At 52.8% G+C, this 21,424-nt stretch overlaps 1 protein-coding gene across 1 annotated transcript; it reads left to right on the plus strand.

Moving 5' to 3' along the window:
- The first annotated feature begins 4,183 nt into the window (after positions 1–4,183).
- Positions 4,184–10,419, plus strand: LOC112123554 (phospholipase A2 inhibitor subunit gamma B-like). Its single transcript, XM_024222159.1, has 5 exons — positions 4,184–4,253; positions 6,420–6,536; positions 8,323–8,475; positions 8,870–9,010; positions 10,205–10,419. The coding sequence occupies exons 1-5, from the start codon at positions 4,205–4,207 to the stop codon at positions 10,417–10,419; spliced, it is 675 nt and encodes a 224-aa protein (XP_024077927.1). The 5' UTR covers positions 4,184–4,204.
- The last annotated feature ends 11,005 nt before the right edge of the window (positions 10,420–21,424 follow it).

The raw sequence follows: 21,424 nt of genomic DNA on the forward strand, positions 1-21,424 counted from the left end.
GCACGTGAACAACCCCGGATGGTGTGGCTGAGGTGATTAGGTCCTATGATGGTGTCCCTTGAATAGATATGCGGACAGAGTTGGCACCGGGGTTTGTTGCAGGGATTGGTTCCTGGCTTCGTGTTTTTTGGTGTGTGGTGTGTAGTTGCTGGTGAGTATTTGCTTCAGGTTGTGGGGCTGACCTCGCAAGTTCAATTTTAAAATTCATTTTTATGTTTTTTACCTTGAACTGAAGTGTGTTTTCATTTGTGCTGGAGAAAGATCAAAGGTGTTGTATAGATAGATTACAATGTTTATTTCTAGTTCCTGGGCAACTTAATAGGAAAAGAAAACACATCGCCATTGGAAAAAGGTGATAATGTATTTACTGGAAACACACCTTGAGGTGTCGTACAGCTGATTGGCCAACATGGGTTTCCCATCTATTGTAATATTTTCTTTCCAATTATCACTTTAAAAGCTTTTTGTCTTTCCTTGTTTTTATAAGGTAGTGCCAAAACAACATTCTTCAATCACTTATTAGATATTCCATTTGTTTAGAAGAATGTGTGACGGGAAACTCAGCATCTTTAGACTTCATAACTTTTTCATGAGGAATGAGATGCACTTTTAATTTGTGTGTATATTTGCTTGTATATCATTTTTCAAAAGGCAATATAAATGAAAATAAACAAGTGTGTGGGTGTTTGAGGGGGATTGGTGGCACATGGTAAGGACAATGATATTGAGCAAATATTCTGCCTGAATTTTATTTACCAGTTAAAGTTATTAGTTTTTGTATTAAGGCCCCAAAACTGATATAGGAAAGTAAATGCAAAGTAATGCACATTTGAAAACCGAATCCCAGCTATACATATACAATGATTGGGTCTAAATTAGCTGTTACCATCTAAGAAAGAAATCTTGGCGTCACTATGGATAGTTCTCTGAAAACATCCACTTAATGTGCAGCGACAGTAAAAAAAGCAAACAGAGTGTCGGGAATCATTAAGAAAGGGATAGATAAGAAGACAGAAAATATCATACTGCCCCTATATAAATCCATGGGATGCCCACATCTTCAATACCACGTGCAGATCTGATCACCCCATCTCAAGAAAGATATATTGCAATTGGAAAAGGTACAGAGAAGAGCAACAAAATGTTTAGGGGGCATGGAACAGCTTCTGTATGAGGAGAGATTAATATGACCAGGACTTTTCAGATCGGAAAAGAGATGACTAAGGGGGGATATGATAGAGGTTTATAAAATCATGACTGGTATAGAGAAAGTAGATAGGAGAAGGAGTAAATAACACTTTCTTAACACAAGAACTAGGGGTCACCCAATAAAATTAATAGGCAGCAGGTTTAAAACAAACAAAAGGAAGTATTTCTTCAGACAACGCACAGTCAACCTGTGGAACTCCTTGCCAGAGGATGTTGTGAAGGACAAGATTATAACAGAGTTCAGAAAAGAACTAGATAAGTTCATGGAGGATAGGTCCATCAATGGCTATTTGCCAGGATGGGCAGGGATGGTGTCCCTAGCCTCTGTTTGCCAGAAGCTGGGAATGGGTGACGGGATGGATCACTTGATTCCCTGTTCTGTTCATTCCCGCTGGGGCACCTGGCACTGGCCACTGTCAGAAGACAGGATAGTGGGCTAGATGGACCTTTGGTCTGTCCCAGTATGGCCACTTTTAGGCTTTTATGACCCCTCAAGCTTTGGGGTGGGAATATCTTGCTGTATTACCTCCTGATGGTCTAAATTTACACACAAATGTAAAATATGGCTCTAAACTGGGCTTTATCTATAATCTTCTTTCTCCAGAAAGGAATTCAATACAGTGCTCCTGTTCGCTATTCTCAACAGTTGACAAGAAGGGGTGAATATTGGCCTCATTAATATTCACCCCTTCTTGTCAACTGTTGAGAACAGCCCACTTCCACCTTCATTGAATTGACCCTGTTAGCACTGACACCCCCCTCCCCCTTGGTGAGGCAACTCCCATCTTTTCATGTGCTGTGTATTTATACCTCCCTACTGTATGTTTCACTCCATGCATCTGATGAAGTGGGTTTTAGCCCACGAAAGCTTCTGCCCAAATACATTTGTTAGTCTCTAAGGTGCCATAAGGACTCCTCATTTTTTCTCTAACCTAGTGGCTCGCAACCTTTCCAGGCTACTGTTCCCCTTTCAGGAGTCTCCTCTCTTGAAAACTACTTGCTTACAAAAGCAGAAATACAAAAACTAACATCACAGCGTTTTTTCAGTCCGTGTCTGACTTTTCTCTAAGCCAGTGGCTCTGTATCCCTGGTACACAGACGTCTTCAAGGGGGTAAATCAGCTCATCTAGACATTTGCCTACGTTGTCAACAGGCTACAGAAAAAGCATCAGTCAAGTCAGTACAAACTAAAATATCAGACAATGACTTGTTTACCCTGCTCTATAGACTATCCACTGAAATGTAAGAGAAGTTTAAATACTGACCCTGCAGATGGGAACACAGGGACGTGAAAACGTCCCACCATCAGCCCTCAATATACACACACACACACACACACCCTCAACACACACACACACCCTTGACATACCCTCAACACACACACACGCCCTCAACACACATACCCTCAACAAACACACACACACCCCAACAGCCCTCAACACACACACACACACCCCTTGTCTGCCAATGCCCATGTAAGCAGATGTGTTCCCCCAAGTTTCCCCTCACCTGGAAAACTAAGACAAATCAGAGTCCTGCAATGGATACAGGAGTCTGGAAAGGTTGAGGGTCTAACCCACAAGATCCTGCTCCCTCTGAGAGCTGGGGATTGAGCCCCAGTGTCCTGGCTCCTGGCCCCCTGTTCTAACTCACTAGCTCCTGTCCCAGAGCTGGGAAGAGAGCGCAGGAGTCCTGACAACCCGTTTTAACTACTAGACCTCACTCACTCCTCTATGGAACCCAGGAGTCCTGACCCGCAGGCCCCCTACCTCCTGCATTAACCCACTAGACCCCACATCCTGATGGAACCCAGATGTCCAAGGCCCACCCAACCCTGCGCTCCTGTGCCCTGCTTCCACTCTATAGACCCCAGGCATCCTGGCTCCCACCCCCACTTCTCTAACCGCTGGATCCCGCTTCTCCCAAGGCCAGGAGTAGGATGTAGGAGTCCTGCCCTTAATCGACATGGCACCAGGAACAGAACCCAGGAGTCCTGCCGTTCCGTTCCTTTGCTCAGACCTGTGACCCCATGTTCCACCCCAAGCCTTCCAAGCGGAGCTGGTATCGCTCATTCCCCTAATTCAATTTCCCGGCAGGAGGGGAGGAGAATTTGTCAGCATGCAAAGAGCCGGCAAGAGGAACAGGAACGTACAGACTGTCCCAGGAGAAGTGTGCAAATCCGTTAAAGTTTCTATATTGCATCACAGCAGGTACCTGAGCCCTTCTATAAAAGGAGAATGAAACACAGGGACAGCCCAGGTGTGACAGGAAACAGGGAGAGCCTGGCACAGCTTTTCCCCTCTGCAGGATTAGTCACTGACTTCACCCAGGCAACTTTACTCTAAGGAGCATTTGGTAAGTGATACCCCTCCGGTCTGTTTGTGCTCTAATCATTAGATCCCACTCCCCTTCTGAAGCCAGGGATACATCCCGGGTGTCCTGGCTCTCAGCCCCTCCTTCTCTAACCACTAGACCCCACTCCTCCACCATATGACTATTAATGGAGGTTTTGTATTGAGGACTGTTTGCAATGGCAAGCTCTCACTTTAATGGACTGGGGGAGAGTGGGGTTTCCTGGTCCTGCTGTCTGGCTTGGGGGCTCTGCAGGGAATTGTGGGAGCAGTGGCAGTCTGCTAAGAACCAGCCTAGAACAAGGTGGGCTGAGTTGTCTCGCTGCATAGAGAGCAGCCTGCTTTGTCTCCCTCTTGTTTGTGGTTTTTGTGGGTGATTGTCCTGGATCCCCAGAAACAGTCACCTTACGCTGCAGCATTCTGGCACGAGTATTTGAATTTTGCATCTGACTTCTCCATGTGGGTGCCACGAACATACCAGCCTCAAAGGTGTCAGAGGTGCAGCTACCCCAGAGCTGTGGCCAATGGCTCTGAGGTTTCAACCCCCCGTCAATGGGCTCATGCATGTGCAATCTCTCTTCTGATCTCATTTCAGCCTGTCTGTGATAAAGACCCCAGCACCGATCTACTGGTTCCCCATCATCATGGAGGCTTCTCTTGCCGTCTGCATCCTCGCTGCCCTCCTGGCTATAGGTGAGTGGGGTCTGTTCCTACAGGGGCTGATTTCCTAACTTCTCCAACGGACCAACAGCTCAGAGCCGCCTGCCAGGTGAAACTGTTACTGAACATAACCGAAAAGCAGCCACAGAATAACGGGGGCTGAGCTGGGGGCATCGGAGTGACAACGTCCATGGAGGAGAGGGCTGGAAGTCACAAAGTCCCCGTGACAGCGAGTGAAACAATTGTGGAAATGGGAGGAAATATTTATTCTTTAAATCACTGACTGGGTGTGTTCCAGAGGCCAAGGATATTCCTAAAGGGGATTTTCCCCACGAGTTTGTCTGAAAGGCAGCAGATCTGAATTTCACTCACAAGAGTTGAAGATGATATAAAAGGCATTTTACTCCATCCCCAGATGGGGTTAATGGGCTGCAGCTCCGTTGGTGTCAATGGACCTCAATTACATTCAGGGGAAGGTGAGGGGACAAGGAAGGGACAAATCAAGACCCCTCATGTTCTCTCTCCTTAGGGTGACCATATTTCCCTGTGCTTAATATGGGACACCTGGTCAAAATACTCGTATTCCAGCTGCAATCAATCAGAACTGTGCAGTACAAACATCCAAATTAACATCAAGTTGGCGGAGCTCCTGATAAAAAGAAATCAGGCGTAGCTGGATTCTTTTTATTTACCTTCTTATCTTTAAGGCTTTATTGTTTAGACAGGGAGGGGTGACACAAGCACACCCACACGGGGGAGGTGACACACACACACACACTCCCATACACCTCTTTCACACGGGCGGTGGGGGTGACCGACCGACCCTCCTCTCCCTGACTGGCGCTCTCCACCCTCCATTACTGGCTGGGCCCTCAGGATGGGCCCGATTCTCCCAGTACCCGGTGCTGCATCTTCCCAAGGCAACACACGGGGGAGGCACAGGGTCAAATACCCCCCGCCTCCCCCAGATTTCTGCCAGGGTTCATACTGGAACATGGCCAGCAGCAGCCTTTTGGCCCTGTGTGGGAGGGAAGGGATGGGAGCTGCTTCCAGCCACGGGGTGTTGGTGGGGGGAAGAGATGACCTGGCTTGTGTCTTTGCAGAGTTCATCTCTCCATCCCAACCCCCAACCCTGGCTTCCCTGTGGCTGGAAGCTGGCCACAGACATAACCCAGCCATCCAGTGCCCTGGTTACAGCACGGACAAGAAGGGGTTAAGCCCTAAGGACGCAGTTTGAACCCGGGCCAGGGAACCTGACTGCAGGGGCTTTAGCGAACCCGGCCAGAGAGGTGGCTCAGCAGGGGCGGGTGCCAGGGAATGGAGCAGCCCCGTGTTCCCTGGGGGCAGGACCCAGGGGGGGTGGGGGTTGAAGAGGTTGCTAAGCTCCTGCTCCAGGGACTGCTGTGGATCCTGCAGGTTCGGGGTGGGAACAGGCTGGAAATCACTTCTCCCCTGCCCCCCCCCCAACTCCAGAGCTTAGCTGAGGGGCGGGGCGCCTTCCCCGTGCCAGCGCTGTGCGGGGCTTTGGCACATGCCGGGCTCGGCTCCTCCTGGCCAGCGCCCTGAGCCGGAGGGTCTTTGGCTTTCCCGGGACACCGGCCCAGTCAGAGGCAGTGGGGGGAGGAAGGAGCTGCCGGCCAGGCTGCCGGTGAGCTGAGCGCTCCGACCGGGGGCTGGCTCTCTGCACAGCGCTGGGAGCAGGACCTGCCCCACCGGGGGGGATATGGAGGAGCAGCGGGGCAAGGGGGTTGAGAGGCAAAGCAGGGAGAGGACAGCGAGAGGGGGAGCATGTGAAGGGCAGCAGAGGTGACACATAACCAGCTGGTGCCTGCCCGCTCAGCAGCCAGCGCCGGCCGGAAACAAGACGGAGGGTGGGACCCTGCTGTCGGAGAGCCGACACGCAGCGGGGGCTGCACTGACAGACCAGCGGGGAGAACGGCCGGCCCCGCGCGCTGCATCTTCGCCCCACCACCAGCCTTGCACACCCACCCCCATCGTTAGCCACTGGACCCCCCCCACTCACCGCTGGTGGGTGGGCAGCTGGCGAGCAGGAATCCGGCTGTACTGATGGGGGAGACAGTAAATACGGGACATTTTGTCTGTTTTTAAGAAAAATTTGGGGCATCTGCAGGAGGCCTTAAATAGGGGACTGTCCCTTTAAATACTGGACGTCTGGTTACCCTCTCTCTCCTTCTCCAGGGACCTGTCTGCAGTGTGAGGTTTGCGCTGGAGCAGGAAACAACTGCACGGGCGACATGCAGACCTGCGCCGCTGGGCAAGACTCTTGTGGCATCTTACTTACCGAAGTCATAGTGGGTAGGTGAGAGGGACCCTAACCAGCCTGGGTCAGGGAACAGGCTGGGGAGCCAGGACTCCTGGGTTCTGTGCTGCACCTTCCTCTGGGACGGGAGTGGGGTGGCTGGGTTCAAACGGGCAATGGCTGGGAGCCAGGACTCCTGGGTTCTGTGCTGCACCTTCCTCTGGGACGGGAGTGGGGTGGCTGGGTTCAAACGGGCAATGGCTGGGAGCCAGCACTCCTGGGTTTTGTGCTGCACCCTGTGGGCTAATACACCAAGGGGGTCTCAGTCTCGGTATTGCAAGCAGTGGGTCTCACATGAAAGGCCCAGCAAATTCACAGTGCTGCAGCTTGGACAGTTCAAACACTGTCCTGGCAACAGGTTGACGTGCCGTCAGTAAAGGCAGACACCCGGACCGTGTAAAGAAGAGGTGATAGGTAGAATACCACCAACATGACACGGTTGCGACTAACTGTATGAACTGAACAGAACGAGTTTGCTGTAAGAAAGCGTCTCAGACATTTTTACTTGCAAAGCCGTCGTAAATATCAGGGAATGATTTTCTATTTCATTCACGGCAAAGAGGGGGAGGAGAGGGAGCCAGATCTTCCTCCCCCAGACAGAGCCAGCTGCCCTACGGCGCTCTAAGGAAACACCACCGCCCCCACAGTGCTGCTCCAGGGGGCAGAGCCGGTGCTGGGGCAGGGAACTCGGAGACGGGGCTCTGGGACCCCAAAAGTCACAGCGGCTGCAACTGAAGCCTCTGGTGGCCACATGTGGCCACAGTAGCTGCGCTTGGGAATCAGTCCAGGTGACTAGCCAGCCTGTGGGCCAGGGGCTCACTCAGGATGGGATCCGCAAAAGCCAGCACAGCCAGCAGGAGCTGCTTAAGCCAGTAGGAAATGCCGAGGAGAGGGGTGTGGCATAAGCCCCACCCCTCACCCAGAGTTCGGCGCTAAATCCACGCCCAGCTCTGGTTGGGCTCCACAGCCGGGAACCCCTCGCCGGGAGTCGGGAGTCTGGACCGGGTCCAGCCCTTCATTGTCAATGGCGGGTGTGGTAGAGAAAGGGCTGCCCTGAGACCCCAGCGGCTGGGCACTCAGACGGGCCATGGGGGAGCCAAGTTCAAATCCCCACTTGGCTGAAATCAGGCTGGGGACGTCAGCCCAGACCTCTCCCCTCCTACGGTCGTGCCTGGCTCTCTGGTCTCCGGGTGGGTCTCTCCGGTTTGAAAACGCTGCACGTTTCATGAAATAGTTGAACATTCTCTGGAACCTGGTTCTCCCACACCAATGGGGAGCGTCCGACCCTGGGTATATGGGGGCAACCCCCCACCCTGCCATCTCCTGTCATGGCTGGGCTTTGTACAGGGTCCGGATCCGGTGGGTGTGCTCCAAGGGCGTCCCCTGGATCAGGCCCTACAGGTGATATTGGCAGGGGAACGCCTAGTCTGTGAATCTTGCCATGGCTAAGGGGTGGCTGGACGCCTGGTGTTGGGATTTTGGCGGCCCGGCACGTACCCCCTGGTGGGAACTTTGGCGGCGAAAGGATTTTCTGGGCAGGAGTTTTGGGGCCCTCGGTTAGGCAGCAGCTGAGTGGGAAGCTGGATGATTTAAGTGTTCAGTTTAGGAGTTGAAATTGCTTTTTTTTATGGCCCTGCAGGACCTCTGGTAAGTCACGTCCTCTCTCTGTGCCTCAGTTTCCCCATGGGTAGAGGAAGGCTAATGGCACAGGGCATCATTGTGAGGTGGACGTCAATGGGGTGGGAGTGGAATGGAATAAATCTGTCTTCTCCTCCTGTGCAGTGGGAATTAAGAGACAGAGCGTTCACAAGGGCTGCGTGACGTCCAGCCAATGTAAAGCCGACCTCGTCTCTATGAATTTTGGGAATGAAATGACAACAAGGACGAGCGTCACCTGCTGCGTGGGAGACGCCTGCAGAACTGACAACGTTACGTGTAAATCTCCCCATCTCCGCCTCCCCTCCCCGTTCCCCTGCACCTCCTGTTTCCTGGAATGTACCCCACCTTAACTTCCTGAGTCTGGTCATCCTGCCCTGCAGGGGGCGCCCCATTGGATAACACTGAGCCACTGGGGGAGGTGGAGTTTGGTGGGCGGGGCTCTAGGCTCCCACCAGGTGTGAACCCAGCTGACCCCACCCGGGGCGGGATCCAGGGCTCCCTGCTGCAAACCTCTCCCCGGCCCCTGCTGCCTCTCGTGTCCCCAGAGCTACAGCTCCCCCTGCAGGGGGCACCCAGGGCTGAGCTGTGCAGCCCCCAGCTGCTCTCCCTGCCCCGACGCCTCCTGGGGCTCGTCCCCCAAGCTGACTGCGTTTGCTCCACTTCTTCCCAGTGCCCCCGGCTGACACCAAACCCAACGGCCGGAGCTGCCGTGGCTGCTACGCTGTGTCCACTGATCACTGCCGTGAACAGACCATAGCGTGTACTGGAAACGAGACCCAATGTATTAACGACACCGGGACCATAATGATTGGTAACTTCAATTCTTTTATTCTGGGGTTATTTTTCCTTTGCTCTCCGCCCTGCAGGGCAGAAGCGAGATGCTGGGTTGATAGGGAAAGGTATTGGCTGCAGGTCAGGACACCTGGGTTCCGTTCCCAGCCATAGGTGCTGGCGCTCGGGTTGCTGGGGGTGGTTTCCATCATATGCAGGGTTTGCAGTTTGGTTCCATGGCTCTCAGCACCCCCACTCTCCAAACTGACCCAGCGTGCCTGTTCCCAGTGTATCCCCCACACCACCTGGGAGTGGGGTTCTGCCCCGTCTAGTGGCACTGAGACCATTCAGAGAGAGATAAAATGAGTCTGGTTTAAAACCTTAGCTAAGCATCAGTTGGCTTTTAGCTCATGCAGTAGGGACTCGTGCACTAAGCTCCAGAGGCCCCAGGTTCAATCTCGCCTGCAGATGACCAGGGTCTGTCGGTGTTACACCAGCACTGGCCCCCGGTGTGACCTTGGACTAGTGTCTTCCCCTCCCTGTGCCTCTGGTGCTCCTCCATCCATTGCTTGTGTCTAGTTTAGTCTCTAAGCTCTTTGAGGTAGGGACTGGTTTAGTCCTGGGAGCGCCTGACATGCCAGGCACTGACAGACCCCAGTGAAGATAAGGGACCCATGCTGTGCTGGGTGCTAAAAACTCATAGGAAGATATAGTCCATGCCACCGAGAGTCGCTGTAGGCATAGTGAGGATCATTGTCCCCATTTAAGAGGTGGGGAAACCGAGGCACGGAGCAGTGCCGTGACTTGCCCAATGTCACACAGGAAGCCTGTGGCAAAGCTGGGATCTGAACCTAGTTTTGCGGAGTCCCATCATGGTGCCTTAATTCACTACAAAGCCGCCCTGCGTAGAGATCCCAGGGCTGCCACCAGCACTGAGCTGCTGCTTTGCTAAATGAGACGTGCTGCTAATCCAGGCCTGATCCAATGTGAGTGCTGTCAGTGGACTCTGGCTCGGGGCTGCAAGTGACTTGTTCAAGGACACACAGTGCATCTGCGTTGGACGGGGAGGGCATGCGGGGCCAGGCAGGCTGTGGGGAGTAGAGCAGACAGGGAGATGGAGGCTGTGGGGAGTTTGGATGGGCCCCAAGGAGGGGGAGGCTGTTGTATCCTACTCCAGCTTGAGGAATGGAGCTGCTCTCTTGACAACAATCGCCTGTCCCCCAACCACACACAGGTGGAAAGCCAACGGAGATGGTCATGAAGGGCTGCGTTTCTGCATCCGTGTGCCCCCACTTAAAAGTGGGTTCGTCGGACTTCACAGGGATCAGCTTCAATCTAACCATGAACAAATGCACAGAGGCTTCCGATGCGGCAGGCATTGCTCCGGGACAAGCCGGGCTCCTCCTCACAGCCCTCGCTGGGCTCCTCCTGATGAAGCTACTCTCCTGATTCTACAGCCGGTGCAACGGCGACACTGCAGTGAAATACACCCTGCAGCCTGCATTAGCCGCTCTCCCCCCGAGGGGTTCTCGGCTCCGGGATGGACTCACATCCCCTTGATGTTGCTGCACTGAATAAAACACACTGGAGACCAAACTCTGGAATTGTATTTATTTCAAATGGAAAAAAAAAATAGTGTGTGTGTGTGTGTGTGTGTGTGTGTGTGTGTGGTGCCATCAAGAAGCCTGTTAGGAACATAAGAGTGGCCACAGCTAGTCCTGTCTCCGACAGTAGTACAACCAGAACTTCAGGGGCAGTGCACAGAACACAGTAATTTAGGACAGACCCACCCTGGTCTTCCCCTCCTGGCTTCTGGCAGTCAGAGGTTTAGGGACACCCAGAGCAGGGGGTTGTGTCTCCGAGCATCTTGGCTAATTGCCATGGATGGCCCTATCCTCCAGGAACTGATGGAGTTCTTTTCTGAACCCTGCTATACTTTTGCCCATCCCCTGGCAGTGAGTTCCACAGGTAAATTGTGCATTGTTGGGAAAAACACGGCCCCTTGTTTGTTTGAAACCTGCTGCCTGTTCATTTCTTTGGGTGACCCCTGGTGCTGTGGGACAGGGGAAATATTATTTCTCTGGTCACTTTCCCCACCCCATGGCATGATTTTCTAGCCCTCAGTTGCATCCATCCCTCCGTTGTCTCTTTGCCGAGATAAATGGCCCTAATCATTTTAGTCCCGCCTCCTAAGGAAGCTGCTCCATGCCCTGAGATTAGGTTCAGAAAGACCCCAGTGGGGAAAGCAGGTACCACAGGCTGGGGGCTACACAGCCCAGGAGAACGTCAGTTCAGCCTCCGATGGGGGCTGGGAGCCAGGAGTCCTGGGATCCATGCAGAAAGGACTGAGGGTCTGGTGACTGTCACACCCTCCCTCCTTCCCCACAGCACAGTGCCCGTAGCCCTGCTGCTGCGTCTGACCACAGCGAGGCCCAGCCCAGGGTGTGAGCAGGTCTCGGATCTATCTCCCCAACGTCACCGCAGAGGACAGTGGTTTGGAAGTGAGGTGAAGTGGAGCGGGGGCGGGAAGGGGGCTGCGTCTACACTTCCAACGGGGAATTGTGGCTGCTGGGTTCTCTCCCTGCCGTGGGGCGAGGCGTGCGGGCCAATGGCTGTGACGGAGGATCCCAGGAGAGCAGTACAATGCCTACTGCCCTCACCCAGGTGCCGCTCAGGAACAAGCCCTCACCTCTACTTCCTTATCTGCCAAATCCAGGGCCTGGGGCATCTGCTGGCACCCGGCAGGGGCGGGGCAGGAAAACGCCTTTCCTTGGAACAGGACTGAACAGACGCCAGCGGCTCCAACAATGCCAACGCCGGCATCTCCAAATGAACCCGGGGGCCCTCCAGCCAGCGCTGCTGCAGAGCAGAGAGATCAGGGGCTTTGCTGATGCCGTTCCCCCTTTCCCACCCGAGCAGCTAGTCAAAGTTCGGCCAAGGTTAATGTTGGACCGGGCGGAATTGCAAAGCCCCCTGCTCCCGCGCTGGAGATGTGAGTCTCACTGGCTCCAATGGACGTACTTGGCTGCCTTCAGCCAGGACCCAGGACATCAGATCTCTGCCCCACCCTTAGCAGGGAATCCAGGGCAGGATGAGCTCCCGGCCCAACGAGGAGTGAATCGCAAGCAAGACGTACGTGGGTGTGAACGTGACCTGGAGTTTTTGGAGTAGGGCCAGAGGCGTTTTTGCTGAGCGTTGTTTGAGGAAGCCATTTTGAGGGACAGGAGGCAGAGCACCCAGTGCAGGGCAAATTTTGGTTAACATCTACTTTCCCTATAGGGCCATCTTGTTTTGCCTTTTGTTGTTGTTGGGCAGCCATGTTTGTTCCCCTTCTTGTCCACTAGTTTGCCGCCCTTTGGAGAAAAGGCGGGAAAGGCTAAGAGCACATGACCAACTCATCTATCTACCCGGCAATGGGAGGTTATAAAAGGCCATCTCCCCGGTCACTCAGGGCTGGCCGCCTGAGAGGCAGCTAGTAACGCCCGCTTAGGGTTAGGTTGTTAGCCCATAAGGTAGGCTAAGGCCATAACAGCTCTGGTCTTAGGGTAGGGCTACCTACCGTCACGCCATCGGCTGTCCTTAAGATCCGGAGCACGTACACACGCACAGGGCGACGCGGGGAAAGAAGACCAGAGTGGGAGAAGGCTGACGTAGCTGTTCGGAGCCCCGTTTTCACGAGGAAGGCCAGCCAGGGAAAGACCGGCTACCTGTCCGTGGTCCTGTTGCCTCCTGTCCTGCTGGGCCTGCGAGCATCCATCGTTCCCGTCGTCTGCGCTGGTCGAGTGACATCTTAGCACTCCTGGCCACTGACCTTTGTGCGCAGGGTGGGTCTGACCTTCATGCTCTTGTGTTAACTGCCGACGCTGGTTTGTATTTGGCCCCTGTAGCAATGCAGGACTCACCCCGCGGCGCCTCCTGCTGGTCGTCTCTGGGAATTAGCATTTCCAGCCCCCGGAGCGCCCTCTGCAGGCCGGTGTGCCGCTGCCGCTTGGCCCACGTGTCCCTCCCAGGACTCCAGTGCCCAGTTATCTGGCGTGCTGCCCCCTGGCAGTACATCCCTCAGTCTCGGGGTCTCCCCTCCCTGGGGAACCCCTATCCCCACCTCGCCTCAGTCATAGGCTACTGCCAGTCACCAGCTAGCCCCCGCACCCTGGGGCAGACTGCAGTGTCAGCCACTCATCATAGGGAAGGTTCGGTCTGGTCCTGCTGCCTCTCTCTGCAACCCAGTGCCTGTATGGGGCCTTGGACAAGGCCCTGCAGGCCCTCAGGCGCTAGGGGGCAGGACCCTTCTCCCCAGTGTCGGCCTCATGGTCAGGGTCAAGTCCGGTCTGCCAGGCCTCGTGCTGGCTGACTTCTCCCTGCACTGGGCCCTCTGCCCAGCCCCCAAGCTCTCCCCAGCCGCTCGCTGCGCTCGGAGCCAGTGGCATGTGTGGCAGGGCCGGTGCCTGCTGTTCCGGCTTCGCACCCGCGGCTCCCTCTGCAGCTGGGCCCTGGCTCCCCATAGGCGCGGCTGGTCTGCGCTGCTCCAGCTCCCAGCTCCCCCTTCTCTGCCCCCAGCCCAGCTCGGGCTGCTTCTTTCCCCTTAGCTCTGCCCTATCCTGCCTTAGCCAGCCCCAGCTCACACAGAGGATGGGACCCGGACTCCTGACTCCCTCACTGGCCTGCCCGCCCTGTCAATCAGGCTGACCTGGAGCGCTGGCCTCTCCCCATTGGCCCCGGGGCCTGTCAGTCTCAGGATCCTGCTTTGTCTTCGACCCTTCCCCTTTATTTTAGTACTGGGAGAGAGCCACCCCCCCACCCCCCGTGCCACGTGTCAGTGAGGGGCCTTAGCCCCCCGGCACTTCCACGAGGAGCTGTGAGGAAATTTCCCATCACAATTTGCTTTTTTTTAATGGAAAATCAGGTTTTTCAACTCAAAAATTTTCACAGCAGGGACCTGCTTTCCTCCAAGTTTTTCCATTTTTGTCAACCCACCTCCACCAAAATTATTTTTTCCCCCCAGTTTTTGGCCATGTTCTCTTCATTTGAGTTTTTTTGGTTAAAAATTGGTTTGTTTTTGACAGTTTTTGGCCAAAAACTTGTTCAGATTTCAGCCCAAACCAATAAATTTTCCACCTGTTTTTTTGCTGAAAACTGTTTCTGTTTTGATAGTTTGGGCTCAAACCATTTCTGGGTTTAGGTAGAAAATTATTCATGTTTACGCCAATAATGGTTCAGTTTGTAGCCAAAACGTTTCCAGTTTTTAGCGCTTTTCAACCAACATTATTTTGTATTTTCAGCTTGAATGATTTTCATTTGGGGCTGAATTTCTTTTGCCTGCAATTTCCTGCCAAAAGTTTTGTTTCAGATTTTTGAGGTTTTCAGGGTTATTTTTTTTTTCTGATGAAATCTGACGTTTCCTCTGGGTTGGGGGCAGGAATCCAGCTCTACTCTTGCATAACATTTGTGACAGTGTGAGGGAGCTGGGGCTGACGGACAGGAGGAAGAGACACCGAGGATAAACCCAAATTACAACCAGCCTGAAACCAGAGCTGTTGTCAAGGTCATTGATGGGAGCCCCTGGGATGATTTTGCCAGAATGGTAGAATCTCAACTGCATTGTTTCAGAGTTGGCCAGCGACCAAGGATATTCCTGAAAGAGGATTTTCCCCGCGAGTTTGTCTGAAAGGCAGCAGATCTGAATTTCACTAACATGAGCTCAAGACAATATAAAAGGCATTTCTACATCAAGATTCCCAGTTGGGGTCAATGCGCTGTTGCTCCATTGGTGTCAATGGGACCAGATCCGCAGCTGGGGTCAGTTAAATTCAAGAGAAAGTGAGGGGGCAAGGGAGGGATGAATCTAGACCCTCATTTTCTCTCTCTTTCTCCAGGGACCTGTCTGCAGTGTGAGGTTTGTGCTGGAGCAGGAAACAGGTGCAAGGGCTGTATACAGACCTGCGCCGCTGAGCAAGACTCTTGTGGCATCTTTCTTACTGACAGCATACTGGGTAGGTGAGATGGACCCTAACCAACCTGGGTCAGGGAACAGGCTGGGGAGCCAGGACTCCTGGGTTCTATGTCAGACCCTATGGGCTAGCTCCCAATGGGGCTTAGACTCAGCATTGCATGGCTGAGTCACTTTCCCGCTCCGTGCCTCAGTTTCCCCACGGGTAGAGGAAGGCTAATGGTACAGGGCTGTCGTTGTGAAGAGGACAGTGATGAGGTGGGAGTGGAAGGGGAACAAATCTCAGACTCCTCCTGTGCAGAGGGAGGTCATTCTCACGGACTGTACAATATCAAGCGAATGTAAACGCAGCCCCATCTCTATGAATTTTGGGTACATAATGACCAGGCTCCTCCTCCCAGCCCTCGCTGGGCTCCTCCTGCTGACACTTCTCTCCTGATTCCCCACCCGGTGCAACGGCGCCGCCGCACTGAAATCCACCCCTGCAGCCTGCGTTAGCTCCTCTCCCCTTCCCCCTGCAGGGGTTCTCGGCTCCTGTGAATTTTTGTTCTCCAGCTTCTCCAGCTGCCTCGTGCAGAGGATGGGCCCCGGCCATCAGTTGCCAGGGAGGGGGTGGCTGAATGGGGGTGCAGGGATACATAGGGATGGGGGAGGGGGCTTAGGGACACGTGTGGACTTTGGCAGATGTGCCTGACTGAAAGGGAGAGGCCAGGAGTCAGCCAGGGTCTGCATGAGGCAGGCTCCCGAACTCCCTAACAATTCCTGCCCCCCCCCCCCCCCGAAAAAACCTGTTCCATACTTCTCCCGGCCGCACCTAACAACCCTTCATGTTCACTCCCAGGCTCCTTCCCTCTCCCTCAGCTCCTCTGTTACCCCTGACTCCCCACAGCCTTTGCACTGCTTCTGAGGGGTGCAGGAAATACGATTCTGTAGTGTAGTTTAAATGAATTATCACTCAGAGTGCTGTATTAATGTGCCTAGTAAGAAATCTATTTGTCAAAGAACATTTCCTGAATCTTTTTCGTTGTCTGTACTGTTTCAGACATACTTGTTGACAGGTATTTTGAAATAAATTACCAAAATCATTGAAAGTGGTGGGATTATACTGTGTTATTTTGACAGATAACATATGCAGAATTTTAAAGAATTTTACTATATTGTGCACAGAACTTTTAATTTTTTGGTGCAGAATTCCCCCAGGAGTAAATCATTTAAATGGTCATTGACAGAAATGACATTCACCACCTAGTGGTGCATTGAAAAACTACAGACAAAATGATTTTATACAGTTTATATGGAAAGTAATTCAAAAAATGTCCCTCTTAATTTGTCACAGCTCCCCCAAAATGTCTAGGGGACAGAAATCATCTATAGATGGAAAACTCCCACCCCTGGACACACATAGGAAATTGTACTCACCGGTGTTCCCAATGCTGGCAGCACTGGAGCAGCTGGCTGGATTAATAGCTGCATTTCTCTGATGAATGCATCTGTTCTGGAATTTTAATGTTCTTGCTCGGTTGGTTGAAGAACTCAAGACAGGGCAAAGTGTAGTTTGTCCAGGCCCTGAGAATGGCTTTCCGGCATTTCAGCCTTGGATCTGGATTGTTCTGCTCGGCACAGAGTCATTCATGGCAGAAAACACCCTCTGCACTGAAGCATTACGGCCAGGCAGGCAGAGGCTACATTCTGCGTGTGACACTGAGGATTGCCTGAGATGTTTGATTGCTTCATCCCATTGGCCACATACTGTGATCACTGCAGTGGTGTCATTCCAGCCGCACAGTTTCCCACCATCACAAACTCCTTTAACCGAGGGACTCCATCCAACATCGCCTCCTCTCCAATGGTCACATTCGGGCATTTCCCCTGCAGTAACTTGACTGCTGCGTCCGTCTCAGATCTGAATGGAGCTGGCTTTAGAAGCAGACACTTCAAATCTCTCCACGCAGCTGTGTGCTTTCCCCGGGCACGGAGGTGTTTTATGGCTGTAGCGAAGCAAGATCTTGATACATTGAGATAGCGCCGACGTGACTCTCCTGGGGACGGTGTTTGCTCAGGGACACAGGACCTCGCCTGGGGACTGGCCCCGGAGAACGGGGGTGTATCGTCACCCTTCTGCGCAGTGGGGGATTTAGAGTTAGTGGGGCCCGGTGCTGAGCTTCAAATTCCTCGGGGGGGGGGAACATTCTCTCTTATCTCTCCCCCCCCCCCATTTTTCACTCTTTTTCTGCATTCTCATCCTGGGGCTCAGGGTGTGGGGTGCAGGGTCTGGGAGGGAGTTATGCTGCAGGAACCGGCTGGGGATGGGGGGGTTGGGGTGCAGGAGGAGGATCCAGGCTGGGGGGGTGGGGCCAAGGGGTTCAGGGTGTGGGAGGGGGCTCCAGGCTCAGGCAAGGAATTGGGGTGTGGGAAGGGGTGAGGGCTCCGGCTGGGGCCTCTGGGGTGGGGCTGGGAATGAGGGGGGTGGGGGGGGGGAGGGGGCGCGGCGTGGGGGGGGCTCAGGGCTGAGGCAGGGGGTTGGGGCTCGGGGTGGTGGCAGCGTGCGGAGCCCCAGGCCCCCCCACCTAGGGGCCAGACCTGCTTTCCGCTTCCGGGGTGCAGTGCAGAGCAAGGACAGGCAGGGACTAGCCTGCCTTAGCCCCGCTGCACTGCTGACCGGACTTTTAACGGCCTGGTAGGTGGTGCTGACCAGAGCCGCCAGGGTCCCTTTTTGACCAGATGTTCCAGTCGAAAACCATACTCAGGGCAGCTGGGGCCGGTGTTCGTGCCGCCTGGCGCTCCAGGCCGGTTTGAGGTTGGGGCCGGCCAGGACAGGGCAGCCTGTGGCCTGGGCTGGCTGGCGAGCCAGCACTCAGGGCAGCTGGGGTGGGGTCCTCCGGCTGGGGTGGGGGGCTCAGGGCTTTGGAGAGGGTGGGGGCAGAAGGGGCAGGGCAGGGGCAGGACCTTAGGAGGAACGGGCGGGGCTGAGTGATAACATCCCCGAATGAGGGGTTCACGCGCTGCCCATGGTGGGAAATGTAAATCCCCGGCTGTGTGGGCTGCTGCTGCTCCGTGGCCGGGAAGGGGGGAGCTGTCCGCGTGGCTCTGTCCACCCCCACCCTGAGCAGAGCTGGTATAACGAGATCCCCCCATGCCCCCTCCGGCTGGGCGGCTGAAAGCCTGGGCACCCCCGCCAGCCCCCGCAGCCAGCAGCAGCGCTCGCAGCCCCGGCACCAGAGGGCACTCAAAGCCCTTCCTGTGGGGAAATAGCTCCTCAGTCCCCTGCTGGTGGGATGGGAGCCAGGGGAGGGCAGGTGCTGGGCATCCTTGGCCCAGAGAAGGGACCTGGTGAGTGCTGAGCTCCAGGAGTCTCCCCCACAAAGCCGGGCAGTTTTATTTCCAGTGTCACCGTCGGTGCTGCCCTGAGACGTTTCAGTTGCTCCTAAGGGAAACCAGAGGGTGTTATTGTCTGTACCTCGGCGTCTCCATCAGCAAATACAAATGTTTGCTTTCTGAAGTTATTCTAGGGACCCTGGGACTTTTTCACAGTTCCTGGATGGCTCTTAATCGTACCAGGTTGTTACAGCCTGGGAACAGGTCTCTTTCCCAACTTCTTTAATATCTGAGTGTGCCCTAGAAATGACATTGCTTAGAGGGCAAAATTTCTTGATAACATTTAAGACGTCTCGTGTCAGATTGTATTTTCCTTAAGGCACGTTGAGAATCACCCAGCTGGGTCACTGCAGATCCATACTCCGGATTCCTATAGGACATTATAAAACTGAACAGCTTCCAGAGGCTAAAACCGGCTTTTATTTCAGCCCTTTGTAAATACAAGTTCAATTTATCAATTTGTTATGTTTTGAATCTTTACACCTTGAGTTCCTTGAACTGGCGGGTGTTTCATTTGTGCTGGGGAATTATCAGATCCATTGTATAAATAGATTACAATGTTTAAGACTTTATTTCTAGTTACTGCGTAACTTCATAAGAAAAGAAAACACATCGCCACAGGAAAAAGGTGATAACCTTGTTATCTACTGGAAATACACCTTCCGATGTTGTAGAGCGGATGGAAAACCCGTGTTGGCCAATCTACTGTAATCATTTCTTTCCAATTATCACTTTTAAAGCTTTTTGTTTTTCCTTTTTTTTAAACTAGTGCCAGAACAAACTTCTCTAATTTATTAGTTATTCCATGTTTTAGAAGAATGGTTTGCGGGAAAACTCAACTGCTTTACTTCATAACTTTTTCATGAGAATTGGGATATAATAATTAAAAGTGCGTATATTTGCTTGCTTATAATCTTCCAAAAGGTAATATACATGAAAATAAAAAAGTATTTGGATGTTTGAGGGGGATTGGTGTGACGACGTAAGGATAATGATATTAAGCAAATATTCTACATAAATTTTATTTACCAGTTAAAGTTATTAGTTCTTGTATGAAGGCTCCAAAACTGATAAAGGAAAGTAAATGCAAAGTAATGCCTATTGGAAAATATTATCCCAGCTATACATACGAAATGAGGGGGTCTAAATTAGCTGTTACCCCTCAAGAAAGATCTTGGAGTCACTGTGGATAGTTCTCTGAAAACATCCACTCAATGGGCAGCGGCCGTCAAAAAAGTGAACGGAATGTTGGGAATCATCAAGAAAGGGATAAATAATAAGAGAGAAAATATCATATTGCCTCTGTATAAATCCATGGTATGCCCAGACCTTGAATACTGTGTGCAGATCTGGTCACCCAATCTGAAAAAAGATCTATTGGAATTGGAAAATGTACAGAGAAGAGCAACAAAAATGAGGAGAGGGATGGAACAGCTTCTGTATGAGGAGAGATTAAAAAGACTGGGACTGTTCAGCTTGGAAAAGAGACGACTAAGAGGGGATAGGATAGAGGTCTATAAAATGTTGAAGGGTGTGGTGATAGTGAATAAGGAAGTGTTATTTACTCCTTCCCGTAACACAAGAACTAGGGGTCACCAAATGAAATGAATAGGCAGCAGGTTTAACACAAACAAAAGGAAGTATTTTTTCACACAATGCACGGTCAACCTGTGGAACTCCTTGCCAGAGAATGTTGTGAAGGCCAAGACTATAACAGGGTTAAAAAAAGAACTAGATAAGTTCATGGAGGGTAGGTCCATCAGTGGCTATTAGCCATGATGGGCTGGGATGGTGTCCCTAGCCTCTGTTTGCTGGAGCTGGGAATGGGCGACAGGGGATGGATCACTTGATGATTCCCTGTTCTGCTCATTCCCTCTGGGACACCTGGCACTGGCCACTGTCGGAAGACAGGATACTGGGCTTGATGGATCATTGGTCTGACCCATTATGGCCATTTTTACGACCCTTCAAGGCTTTGGATTGGGAATATCTTGTTGTGTTATCTCCTGATTGTTCTAAATTTAGATATAAAGACCTGGACAGTGCTACCAGAACCCAGCCAGTAAGGCAATGGGGTGGATCCTACACATAGATCCTGTTTCTGACACCAATTATGTAAGCAGGGGGATGATCCCGCTATTGTGGGGAACTTTCTTGGCTTCTGCAGCATCCCAGTGGTATCGGATGGTGGCAGGATCTGAGTCCTCGCTCCCTTCACCCAGAGGCCGGCCGCCCTCGAGGCACAGTCCTCATAACCCCGACATGGCAGGGCCCTGGCTCTTCTTCGTGCCCAGCTCCCTCTCTTCCACTCTGCGTTTAAACGGGGCTGAACGTGAGTGTCAATGGAACAAAGGAGGGAAAAGAACAAAAACACCCTCAGAGCTTTAGCCCTCCCCATGCCCGGCACGGCAAGGTACCAAGAACTCTGCAAAGGTTATTACGAGATCTGGTGGCGGCTGGCAATATTGTTATAATGTTTACAATGAAAAGGAGAGACAGGTCCTGTGATTTCCCAAGGAGACGGAGTGATTGCTGGGGCTGGGAAGAGAAGCCAGGAGTCCTGGGTTGAAGCCCTGATCTAACCCAGTGGCTCTCAACCTTTCCAGACGACTGTACCCCTTTAAACAGAACCCAGGAGTCCTGCTGCCCTGTTCCTTCCCTCAAACGTGTGACTGGTTACTCCTCCTCGCCACCCCAAGCCTTCCAAGGGGAGTTGCTTTCACTCATTCCCCTAATTTGATTTCCCAGCAGGAAGGGAGGAGAATTTGTCAATGTGCACAGACGTCCAACTTGCAGGGGTGGCGAAGGGACCAGGAACGTACAGACTCTAAAGCTTGCAGATCCGTTAAAGTTTCTATATTGCATCACTGCAGCTACCTGAGCCCTTCTATAAAAAGAGAAAGAGAGCCAGGGACAGCCCCAGTGTTAGAGGAAACAGGGAGAGACTGGCACAGCTTTTCCACTCTGCAGAATTAGCCACCGACTTCACCCCACGAAAACATTACTCTAAGGAGCATTTGGTAAGTGATACCCTCCGGTCTGCTTCTGCTCTAACCACAAGACCCCACTCCCCTTCTGCAGCCAAGGATAGAGTCTGAGAGTCCTGGCTCCCAGTTACCCTGCTTTAACCCA

The sequence above is a fragment of the Terrapene carolina genome, unplaced genomic scaffold (genome assembly GCF_002925995.2).
Source record: "Terrapene carolina triunguis isolate 2854851 unplaced genomic scaffold, T_m_triunguis-2.0 Scaffold49464, whole genome shotgun sequence".
NCBI lineage: Eukaryota > Metazoa > Chordata > Testudines > Emydidae > Terrapene > Terrapene triunguis.

What these genes read in the sequence shown, in the direction of transcription:
- LOC112123554 (XM_024222159.1), top strand. Translation starts at nt 4,205, where the DNA reads ATGGAGGCTTCTCTTGCCGTCTGCATCCTCGCTGCCCTCCTGGCTATA. An exon ending in CGCTGCCCTCCTGGCTATAG is followed by an intron (nt 4,254 to 6,419) that starts GTGAGTGGGGTC and finishes CTCCTTCTCCAG; the next exon opens with GGACCTGTCTGCAGTGTGAG. An exon ending in CAGAACTGACAACGTTACGT is followed by an intron (nt 8,476 to 8,869) that starts GTAAATCTCCCC and finishes ACTTCTTCCCAG; the next exon opens with TGCCCCCGGCTGACACCAAA.